Source organism: Arvicola amphibius, chromosome 5 (genome assembly GCF_903992535.2).
Source record: "Arvicola amphibius chromosome 5, mArvAmp1.2, whole genome shotgun sequence".
NCBI classification, from domain to species: Eukaryota; Metazoa; Chordata; class Mammalia; order Rodentia; family Cricetidae; genus Arvicola; species Arvicola amphibius.
The window spans coordinates 54,644,237-54,656,931 of NC_052051.1; the positions used below are offsets into that span (position 1 = coordinate 54,644,237).

The 12,695-nt window shown below is 37.4% G+C and overlaps 1 protein-coding gene across 2 annotated transcripts in view; it reads left to right on the forward strand.

Moving 5' to 3' along the window:
* The window catches only part of Ubr1 (ubiquitin protein ligase E3 component n-recognin 1), a 129,113-nt gene that overhangs the window by 15,467 nt on the left and 100,951 nt on the right, over positions 1 to 12,695 (forward strand). For both annotated transcript variants that reach the window (XM_038329994.1, XM_038329995.1), the window contains exons 3-4: positions 855 to 933; positions 9,402 to 9,512. In XM_038329994.1, coding sequence (XP_038185922.1) covers positions 855 to 933; positions 9,402 to 9,512 — 190 coding nt within the window. The remainder of the gene's footprint in view (positions 1 to 854; positions 934 to 9,401; positions 9,513 to 12,695) is intronic.

A 12,695-nucleotide genomic window follows, 5' to 3' on the forward strand; every position in this document is an offset into this window, starting at 1 on the left:
TTAGTATGTAGCCCAAACTAGCCCTAACCTCCCTTTGTAGCTCAGCTGTCTTTCTGCTCTCAGCAGGTCTCCTGAGTGCAGAGTGCGGATGTGTGTGGCCACACCCAACTCTAACGTTTTAACTTTCTGATTTTGTCTCTTCACATATTTAAAAACTTGAATTCTGTACCTTGTAGTAACTTATGTTTCTCTGAAAATATGAAGTAGAATTGTGTACTGTAAACATTTGTAAGGAAAAAGTGAAGAGAGATTTTTGTTGACGCAGAGGTTACTTCTTATGTGCTAGTTGTTTGGGATTCATCAATATAGAAAAGAAAGATCCTCCCACTGTAATTCTTATATTCCAATAAATTTCGTCTGTATTGAAACCTCAGTTATAGTGCACAGTGTTTATAAAATGAGCCAATTTTCTTCATGACAGATAATGAAGAAAAACATAGTTTTCTATGCAGTTTTCATATAATTTTCCACATAATTAACAGTTTTAAGCAAGGTAACACTAAAAATTATAAACTAAACATCCTGTGCTCTTGAATGTGTTAGAAATGAGACTGAAATTATGACAACAGTGTTGTCTGTGTTTCAAAGTGTTCTTTTGTTTTATTTTTCAAGACAGGGTTTCTTTCTGTAGCCCTGTATGCCCTGGAACTTACTTGGTAGACCAGGCTAGCTTTGAACTCACAGAGATCTGTCTGCCTCTGTCTACTGAGTGCTGGGTCAAAGTGTTCTTACAACTGAGGTGTTGGGGTATTTTTGTGTTCATTTTGTCAACACATAGGAAGCTCACTCATTTTATAATACCTTAAGTATCAGTGCACATTGGTTTTCAGAATCTAATTCTTTATCTTTTTCAGGGACTGTGCAATTGATCCAACATGTGTTCTCTGTATGGACTGCTTCCAGAGTAGTGTTCATAAAAACCATCGTTACAAGGTATGAAAAAAAAATACATAAAATGTATATAGGAAGAATCTGATGACTATCTAGTCCAAATTTTTAAGCAATGTTTCATTTCCTGCTAAATAGCACTGATGTGTAGTTAAATCGGTCCAATGCTATCTCAAGAAGTCTCTCCTTACAACATTTCGTTGTGACATTAATGAGACAGGATAAAACATATAAATCACTTAAAGAATAAATAAAAACTGCCAGGCAGTGGTAGCGCACGCCTTTGATCCTAACACAGGAGGCAGAGGCAGGCAAATCACTGTGAGTTCCAGGGCAGCCTGGTCTACACAGAGAAACCCTGTCCCAAAAAACCAAAAATAAATGAATAAGTTAAATTAAATAAAAATAAACCTTAAAAATAAGTAAGCAAATAAATAAATAAAGCCCCAAACCTATATAACTACTGCCAAGTCAAGGACTGGGACAAGGCAGGTTTCGGGAGCTCTGCCTTTGTCCCTTTTGGACCTCAGTCACTCTACCCTTCCTGAGAACACTCTTCACTCTGCTTGATGGTAGTGGTGTCTTTGACTTTTCTCGTTCCAACATGTCCCTTAAATTATAGTGGAAAGTTTTATCTGTTTTGAACTTTATACAGATGGATTCATATGGTACATAGTTGTAGTTGAATAGCCTTATATATGTAGCTGTAGTTTGTTGGTCTTGATAGACTATGGTGTCTTTACTCACTATGCTGCACGTGGGTGGATATGTGGATTGTTCCAGCTTGGTACTGTTAATTCTCTGTGAACATGTTTGGTACACATAGAGGATTTCTCTAGGTTGTATATTTAGAAAAGAATTGTTGTTCTAGGGCATATAGATCTTCAGCCATACTTGGATAATGTATGAAGAGATTGTATCAGTTAGAGTCTTAAACCTTATGTGTGAGTTCCAGGTTCCCACATCCTCAGATGATTGGCTCTGTGAGTTGTTTTAAAGTTAGTGATTCTCAGGACCTCCAGAGTGCAGTAGGCAGCATAGCAGCCTCACAATTTAGTTCTTGTTGTGCTCCCCTAATTAATTATTAGGGTCTGAGGTTTTGCCTTTTCTGTTGAATTATTAGACAATCTTGTTATTGGAGCAAAAACGTATTTCTCAAATAGTAGTGTGGTTCTATATTCTGGGATAAAACAGACATGATAATTGATATTTCTCTTTATATATATATATATATATATATATACTTATATAATACACACACACACACACATATATATATATATAAATCATGCCTCAAGTACTGTGTAAAATGTAATAACATTTTGAAGATACATTGTCCTTATCTTTATTAAAACTTCTAGGCCAGCCTGGACTACATAGAAAGACAGGCTTTTGAAAAACAAATAAAAAAATTATGTCCACAAGCTTAAAGAAATTACTCTTCAGCCAGGGGGTGTTGGCACACACCTTTAATCCCAGCACTCGGGAGGCAGAGGCAGGTGGATCTCTGTGAGTTTGAGGCCAGCCTGGTCTACAGAGTGAGTTCTAGGACAGGCTCAAAAGCTATACAAAGAAACCCTGTCTCAAATAAATAAATAAATAAATAAATAAATAAATAAATAAATAAATAGAAATTACTCTTCAAAGGAGTACATGGAAAATGGAACATTTTTACAGTTGATAGAGAACTTTAATGGTATTGAAATTCCCTCAGTCTGGACTCAAAGTTAGCAGTGTTAATTTCATTGTTAAACTTTTTATATTATCTGTACCTTGTGTAGATTCTTTTGGTAAGAAATCCCAAATAAAAGAAAGAAATATAGCCTGTGCTAGTGGTGCATGCCTTTAATCCCAGCTTTTGGGAGGCAGAGGCAGGTAGATCTCTGTGAGTTCGAGGCCAACCTGGTCTACAGAGCGAGTTCCAGGACAGCCAGGACCACACAGAAAAACCTGTCTTGCAAACAAAACAGAACAGAACAGAACAAGAACCCCAAAAACAAACATTGGGAAGAACTATGAAGGTGTATGTAAGGGCAAGAGCAGACTCCATCTCCAGATGGTGGGGCAAAAAGGCAACTGTAATTTTTATTTATATTCTTCTGTACTATTCAAAGTTTTTCCACATAATTTTCAGTAAATTGCCTAGGTAAATATGTAATTTTGTTTGAGTTTGAGTCTTTGTGTGCTGGGGGTTGAACTTAGAGCCTTACACAAGGTAGGCAAGCACTTTATCACGGAGCTAGATTCCCAGTCCTTATTTGTCGATCTTGGCAGTGCCAGAGATTGAATCCAGCGTGCTTTGTACACACGTCAGGCAAGAGCTCTATCGTGAAGCTATAGTCCAACCTAATAAATACGTTTTTTGAGGTGAAGGTAACAAGAATTGAATTTAGATTTCATATGTGCTAGGCAAGTGCTCTACCACTGAGCTATATTCCCAGCTCTAGTAATTTTCTAATGCTATAATATTTGTGTGTATGTTTTGCATATTTCTGAGACAGGCTGTTACTCTGTAGTCCTGGCTAGCCTAGAACTCACTTTTTAGCACAGACAGTCCTTGAACTTACTATTTACTACAGGTTGGCCTAAGCTGGCAGTAATCGTCCTGGTTCATCCTCTCAGATTTGAAGACAAAATGCAAATATATACGCATCATGCAGAACAGAATTCTAGAATATACAAAGTCTGCTGATTCTAAAATGCACCCTAATAGCTGTTTTGTCTTTGTTTTTGTTTTATAGACAGGTGTGTAGCCCAGACTGGTCTTGAACTCAGAGATCTACTAGTCTCTGCCTCTTAAGGGCCAGGATTAGAGGTGTATGCTACCATACTCGACACTAATAGCTATTTTTATAATTAAATCTTAGCTGCCAGCTTTGCTTGTTTGGTTCTTTTGATCTTAACAGCTGAATTCATTTTTAAGAAATGTTATTAAAAGTTTCTATGTCCTAACACTATGAGAGACATAGAAGGTAAGAACTACACAAGGTCTGACCTGCATCCACAGAAGGTATAAAGCCAAGTGGGGATACAGAACACACAGATCAGGCAGAGATATGACTAGGAAAGTGCCGGAGAAAAGGAGATTGTGGGTGGTTTTGTTTTCATCTCTGGACATGTTCTAATTGGCTTTGGGATGTGTTCAGTAAAAGACTATCAACTCAAGGGGCCTGATTCTTGATATCAGCTTCTAGATACCAGAAGACTCAAGTGAATGTGGAGCTGGGCAGTGGTGGCATCTGTCATTAATCCCAGCACTCTGGAGGCAGAGGCAGGCAAATCTCTGTAAGTTCAAGGCCAGTCTGGTCTACAGAGTGACTTCCTGGACAGACTCCAGAGCTACAGAAAAACCCTATTGTAAGAAAGAAACAAACAAACATACAAACAAAAAAAGGTGAATGTGGCCACAACTTTCATTCTATTTGATCAAGTTGTATTATGCTGATCTTTGACTCTTAGAATTAACTTATTCTAATCAAATCAAACTTATTCATATCAAATCAAGTAATTGGTCACCTCTGAAGGGACAATAGTAAAGTGAGTAGCAGAAGATATGCTGTTAAATGTGGCTCACATTTTGTTTCTTTGTTGTTCTTAAATACTGTCTTGGACTCTTTTGGCACTGAAGGTTTTCTTGGTCTTCTGTTCTTTATATACTATTCATGTTCAATACTATTTTGCTTTAGACCAGCGGTTCTCAACCCGTGGATTGCAACCCCTTTTGAGGGTTACCGAAGGCCATCAGAAAACACAGATATTTCCATTTTGATTCATAACATTAGCAAAATTACAATTATTAAGTAGCAACAAAAATAATTTCATGATTGGAAGTCACCATAACATTAGGAAGTGTATTAAAGGGTTCAGCATTAGGGAGATTGAGAACCACTGCTTTAGATAAACATCATATGATGCTGAGAGTAGAACCCAGGGCCTTGGCATGTAGTCCATCACTGAACTACATTTCAGCCTCCCTTCTCTGGTTGGTTTGTTTGTTTATTGTGTTTGTTTGTTTTTTGAGACAGGGTTTCTCTGTATAGCAACCCTAGCTGTCCTGGAGCTCTGTATATCAGGCTGGCCTCAGACTCACAGAGATCCACCTGCCTCTGCCTCCCAAGTGCTGGGATTAAAGGTGTGTGCCCCACCGCCTGGCCCTCCCCTGTTTTTAAGACAGTTTTTACACCGTAGCCCAGCATAATCTGGAGTTGTCTGTGTGCTCAGCCCAATCTTGAACGCATGTCAGTTTTCCTGCTTCAGCTTCCCAGGTGCTAGAGTTACAGGTGTGAGCCACCTCTCTCAGTTTCGTGCCATTTTTACATTTTTTTTACTTGTTTACTTGTGTGTGTGCGTTCATGTGCATACATGTGGAGATCAGGGGTCGGCGTGTAGGAATCAGTTCTGTTTTCCCACTGTGTGGGTTCTAGAGATCAAGCTCAGGCCATCAGGCTGGCAGCAGGCTTGTCTCACCTTTGTTTTGTGAGCTATGCCATCAGCCAAAGCTTTTATTTTTATATGAAAATGTATATATATTAAATTAATATTAAATATATTAAAACACACTTGAGACTTGCTACAGAAAGGTAGATTGTTTGAGATAGAAGGATCTGTGCTTTTAATTTTGAAAAATTTGTTCCTCAATTTTTGTTATTATAAAATGCTTATAAAATTTACTAACTGAACCATTTTTAAGTGTGTGTGCAGCTTGGTAGCATTAAGTATTTTAAACTCATACTGTGTTCCTATTTCATTCATCTCCATAATTAACTTCACTTTGTAAAACACAAACACATTAAACAATGGCTTTCCATTCCTTGCTTTCCCCCTGGTAGCCATTATCCTACATTTGGTCTCTGTGAATGTGACTTTTGTAAGTGCCTCATATTAATGAAATCAGGCAACGTATGTCTTTTGTGACTGGCTTGACTTAACATAAAGCTCTCAAGGTTTAAATGTAGTATATACCAAAATTTCCTCCGTTTTTAAGTTTGAATAATAGTCTACTATATAGCACATTTTAATTATCTGTATCTATTAATAAACTCAGATTGTTTTAACACAATTTTGGTAGATTCAGGTCAGGTCTTTTTCTTATGTTGCTGTGCCAATTTTAAACACTCATTTAAAGGACATGGGTCAAGGCTGGAGCTTGTTTAGTGTTTAAGAGCACTCACTGGCTGCTCTTGCAGAGGACCCAAGTTCATTTCCCAGCACCCGGTAGCCCACAACCATCTGTAACTCCAGTCCCGGGGGATCTGCTGCCATCTTCTGACCTTCACAGGCACACAAAATTGCATGTAGGCAAAAATACTCCCACACATGAAATAATAACTCTGAAAAGAAAGAAATAAAAACAAGAAGGGTATGAGAGCTGAGCACGGTGGCGCATACCTGTAATTCTAGTTACCAGGGAGGTTGAGGCATGATTGAAAACTCAGCCTAACTGGACTGTATAGAATCCTGTCTCAACAACAGAGATATTCTTATAGCTGTCTCCAAACTATCCATCGTTAAATAGTCTCATTGTCCTAATCTGCCTTTTTATTAACATTTTTAATAGTTTAATTGTACAGGTTTTTACTGTTGTCATTGCTCTGTTTTGTTCTGTTGGTTGTGGGGTTTGAACTCTGCTCTTTGGATATTAGATCAGTACTTGGGCATTTATTTGAGCTACTACCCTATCCCTTGTTTCTTTTATGTATTATTTTTTCTATCCTTTTTCATTTTCTTTTGCCTTTCCTTACCGCTGTGTTATATACTTTAGAAACATTTTCTCTGAATATGTTTGTGTTTTAAGTTTTTAATTATTTTATTTTTGAGACTGAGTCTCACTAACCTTGGATGGTGTGGAACTCATTATGTAGACCAAACTGGTCTTGAACTCAGAGAGGTCCGCCTGCTTCTGTTTCCCAAATGCTGGGATTAAAAGCATGTATCACCATGCCTTAACTTTTTCCAAGTATTTAGTCAGGCTTATTGATGTGTAAATTATATACACTAGCGTCTACTCTCTTCAGTGTCCTGTTTTATTAAATTTAGTGAATGTATACATTTGTGTGATTATATTAGAAATACTTACTAGTATTAAACTAGAAACATCCATAGAAAAAGTTGTGTGGTGCTCTAGCTTCTGGCATCTATAGATCTATTTTCTTTCCCTATATTTAAGCCTTTTCAAAATTCTTTTATTATCTTTCATATTAATTTTATTACTTTATTATCTTACATATTATTCTTTAATTCTGGCTTCTTTCATGTACATCTGCCTTTGAAGTCCTGGGCCAGCAGTTAGTAGTATGCCATTGTATTCATGTGCTGGTTCATTTATTCAATCACTAGTTGGTGGGCATATGGAATGTTTCCAGATATTTTTTAAAAATGTATTTTTTATTTTATGCGTATGAGTGTTTTCACTGCATGTATATATATGTACATGGATTATATGCATGTCTGGTGTTTCTGGGGCCAGTAGAGGATCTTAGAACTGAAGTTATTGATGGGTGTGAGCTGCCATGTGGATGCTGGGAACTGAACCCCACTCCTGCAGGACCAGCCAAGTGCTCTTAACTGTTGAGCCATTTCCCTGCTCCTGCTTTTAGATTTTGAAAAGAGCTGCTTTGCTATTATTAAATATCACTTTTTTATGTTCAAGTACAAGTCTTTGTATAGATCTAAGTTTTCATTTCTCACTGCTAAGAGTGGCATTCTGGATCATAATGGATGGCTAAAAGATTTTTCTGTCTGGGTGGGTTTTTTTTTTTTTTTTTTGGTTTTTTTTTGTTTGTTTGTTTCTCCGTGTAGCCCTAACTGCCCTGGAACTTGCTCTGTAGACCAGGCTGGCAGACTTTTCTGTCTTTTAAATTTGATTTATGCTGCCATTTATTTTATTGACTTTAAAAAAATGTTATTTTGACTTTATTTATTTTTTGAGACATAATCTCACTTTATATTCTTGGTTGACCTGGAACTTACTATGGCAACCACTCTGTCCTCAAATTCAGAGACCCGCCTGCCTCCTGATAGCTGAGATTAAAGGTATACAACCACCATGCCTGGCAGATTTGCTAAATTTTGTTCCTAGATTTTGTGCTTTGTTTTTGTGATACTACCTATTCTATTATATTTGCTTTTATATAAAATACACATTTTTTTTCAAATTCACATATTTTGATATCTTTATCAAGTCTCACAAATTTCATATATATGTCTTATTTGTCACTTCTCCGATGGTCGCCCCATTAGTAAGGCCTCTATCTGATTTTTCTCCTTCTTCACCTTTTATCTAGACTCAAGGGTTTTGTTTGTTTTGTTTCGGGTCCCCCTAGAGCAGTGTCTCGTGAGGTTGGCCTGGATCTCGCTCTGTGGCTGAGACTGACTTTGACCGATCTCCCTGCTTTCACTACTTACATGCTGGGCTTACAAACGTGTCAGTCTGTCCAGTTTTAGTCTCAGTGTCCTGTGAGTCCTTCCTGTTACCCATGTACTGCATTCACAGTTGCTGACTTTCTGAAGCTCAGGCAATACAGTGTTTCCATTCCTCTACCAGATTCCTATTGTGATTTGTTCTTAGCTCTGCAGTTAACTATTTTAGAATTATGACCCCCATTTTTTGAAGTTTCCCGAAAGGCCTCTCAGATGAATGAAGCTCCTTCTCTAGTACAGAGTCAATAAACCACAGCCTGAGTAAAATTTGGCTTGAGTGTTTGTGTGGATCGCAAGCTAAGAAAGTGTGGCTCCCAGGTGGTCTGTGCTCCCGCACTGTATGTTTGAAGGGGAAGTCCTGAGAAAAAGTCTAGACCACATTGTTCTTATCTGCTACCCGAGTTAGTATATTTTAGGTTTTTTTTAACCCCTAGGAACACTGAAAGGAAAATTATTTTAGTTGCTATAGGAAATTAATGTAAATGAAGATACTGTATTAAATATTTCTTAATTTTTATGTATCATTATATTGGTTTTGAAGAGCTAAAAATAGGTAAATTTAAAAAAAAGCCAAGGGGTGGTGATGCATGCTTTTAATTCCAGCACTCGGAGGCAGAGACAGGTGGATCTCTGTGAGTTCGAGGCCAGCCTGGTCTACAGAGCGAGTTCCAGGACAGGCTCCAAAGTTACACAGAGAAACCCTGTCTCAAAAAAAACCAAAAAACAAAAACAACAACAACAACAACAACAAAATATGTAATAAAAAAGAAAATTCATACTCAAGCATTCTAGATTATAAAGATTTTTTTACTTTCATTCTCCATTAATTCACACTTAATCAAAAAGCTATTATTTTTAAAATGTGAAGTCGTATTTCAAAAACTTACACATTCAGAAGGTCCATTTTTGTTATGTTGAAATATTCAGGTAGTTGGTGTTTCTTTGGTAACTAACTAAAATGATTTTTGTTTTATCCTGATTCTTTTATATCAAATACAACTAAGATTGGTGTGTTGGTGGATATTTATTATTTGTATTAAACTTATTTTTATTGCTTTATAAGAAAGTTTGGCAACTCATTTTTCATTTTTTAGATGCACACTTCTACTGGAGGAGGGTTCTGTGACTGTGGAGACACAGAAGCCTGGAAAACCGGCCCCTTCTGTACGGATCATGAGCCTGGAAGAGCAGGCACTACAAAAGAGGTAAGAAGCTTAATTGCCATTTGAAATTTTCTGAAATTTGATGAGAAAAAATGTTATAAATATATGGGTTAAGATGGATTCCATTTAGAATCCAATATTTTTGTTCTGAAAGTTAATTATAAGAACATTTTGTTTTCTACTCTAAATAAAATTTTCTCCAGAGGGAATGAATGCACACATGCCCAAAATGAATTCAAAATACTTTGTGTGTAGTATGTGATTTTATTTCTCAAATACAGAATGAGTTTTAAATATACATCATCTTGTGTATCATTGAGCAGCACATCAAAACCAAATTTAACTTGATTTTTAGCCCCCCCCAAAGATCGATCTATCGATCTATCTATCTATCTATCTATCTATCTATCTATCTATCTATCTATCTATCTATCTATCTATTATGTATACAGTGTTCCTCTGCATGTATGCCTACATGCCAGAAGAGGGCACCAGATCTCATTACAGATGGTTGCAAGCCACCATGTGGGTGCTGGGAATTCAACTCAGGACCTCAGAAGAGCAACCAGTGCTCTTAACCACTGAGCTATCTCTCCAGCCCTCAAAATATTTTTTGTTAGTCAACGTGAACAATAAGGATAATGTACAGCCCCAAAAGAACAAAATGAGGGTGCTGGAGAGATGGCTCAGTGGTTAAGAGCACTGGCTGCTCTTCCAAAGGCCATGAGTTCAATTCCCAGCAACCACATGGTGGCTCACAATCATCTGTAATGAGATCTGGTGCCCTCTTCTGGCATATGGGCATACATGGAGGCAGAATGTTGTATACACAATAAAATAAATCTTTAAAAGAAAAATGAATTTGAAAACAAAGTGAGCACATGAATTCAGTAATTGCTTTTCTTAAAGTGAAAGATAAAAGACAAAATGACTCAGTGGATACATTTTTTGTTGACTGATCTTTTTTTTTTGTTTTGTTTTGTTTTGTTTTTTTTTGTTTTTCGAGACAGGGTTTCTCTGTGTAGTTCCACAGCCCCTCCTGGAACTCACTCTTTAGACCAGGCTGTCGTGAACTCACAGAGTTCAGCCTGCCTCTGCCTCCCAAGTGCTGAGATTAAAGGCGTGCTCCACCACTGCCCAGCCAGTGGATGGATACAGTTTAGTCAAGGAAAAACTTGAGCAAGTCTGGATACAGACACTTAGATAGGAGGTGGGAGAGAGCTAAAGGACCACAGATACAGGTGAAGTATGGGACCCACAAAAGACTGCTGAAGGATTCTCAGGTAATATGCCTAAAAGTGAATTGTTGGTTTTGTTCTTTTGAGGCAGGGTCTCATTACATAATCCTGGTTGTCCTGGAACTTGCTATGTAGACTGGCCTCAAACTCACAGAGATCCTCCTGCCTCTGCCTCCCAAGTACTGGGAACACTGAACTCAACTATAAAAATAAAATTGTTTTATCAGACAGTGCAAGGTACCTTTCAAAAGCCAAGGACTACTTGGTAGGTAACCATTGAAATACTTGGCAAAATTGCCACCATGTAGAATTTCCCTCCAAACACCATGCTCACAAGGTTTCATAGATAAATCTTTGAAAATTTCAAGGATTATATACTTTTTATGCCCTTTCAAGATCTCCGTATAAGCAGTGAACACATCTGAGGGTTAGATGATGCTCTTTGCTGACTTTTGTTTGAGTATCTCCCTAGGTATTAGAGTTGGGTATTGATATCTTCCGCTGTTGTTGTGGATGGCCCTATGTGCCCTGTTAAGCCTTTTAACATTTGTTTTATGAAATTGGTGGCCCCCAGACTTAGTGCATAGATACCTACAAAATAGCTATATCCTCTTGATTGTTCCTTTTATTTCTATGTTGTGATTCCTTTCATCTCCTCTAATTCTCTTTGGTTTGAGTCTTGAGGAATTGCTATGCCAGCTTGTTTACAGCTTCCCTCTGTTTGGAAGGTTGGTTTCTGACCTTTGACTCCCAGTTTTTGGATGTCTTTGCTAATTATGTGAATTTCTTGGTGATAGCAGATAGTTGGATCTTGTTTTTTAATTCAGTTTTAGTCTTTAAATTGAAAGGTCAAGGGAATTTGTATTCAAGGTTATTATTGAGGTTATTGTTCAAGATTTACTATTACTGATGGTTTTGTTGGCTTCTAGTCATTGGGAGTTCATTTCTGGCTCTCCTGATAGTTGTTGACTTGCCATGTTGGATATGACTGGTCCTTCACATTTCTCTGTCTTCTTGTGCCAGGAATGCTTTCTTGTGTTCTTGCGGATAAAGCTGACTTTCTTCTCCGGTGAAGTGCTTTCTGAAGTGCTGACCTAGTTGTCATGAACTGCCTTCACATGTACTCATCTTGAATACTCATTTCTGTGTCACCTTTACTTGATAACTTTTCAGGGGATAGCAGTTTGGTTTGACAGTTTCAGGGCTCGCACTATATTACATGTTTTCTGGCTTTGAGTGTTGCTGAGGAAAGGTTAATTAATGTTCTGATCTTTCTGCCTCTGAATGTGAGTTGGTGTTTTCTTTTATAGATGTTAGTATTCTCCGTTTCATTTAAATTTAGATATATGCCATGTAGAGGTTCTCCTCTGGACATATTTAAGAAATTCTTGATTATAATTTTTTTTTTTTTTTTTTTTTTTGGTTTTTCGAGACAGGGTTTCTCTGTGGCTTTGGAGCCTGTCCTGGAACTAGCTCTTGTAGACCAGGCTGGTCTCGAACTCACAGAGATCCGCCTGCCTCTGCCTCCCGAGTGCTGGGATTAAAGGCGTGCGCCACCACTGCCCGGCATTGATTATAAATTTTAAAAGTAAATTATCTAAGCTTTTTTTATGTAATTTGCCATAACTCCTGCTAGGCTATGAGTATATAGGTTAGGTCTCTTAAATGTATCTGAGATTGCTTACAAGTTTTGGTTATCTGCATAATTTTTTTTCCTTTATGTATACCTGTATGTGTTACTGTTTTGACCTGGCCTTTATCTCTGAAGTTTGTCCTTAATCCTTGGTCTTGATCTGCTATGGTTTTTCTTTGTTTGTTTCTTTTGTTTTCATTGTCTCAAAATTACTGATATTTTCATCTGTCTGTATCTTTCTTGTGTGGATCCTAATTGACTTCTTGACCATTTATGGAAGTCCTCTATATGGTCGCTGACCCTTTTTAAAGAAATAATCTCTGAACTCTCTTAAGCATTTTAGCTATCTCATTA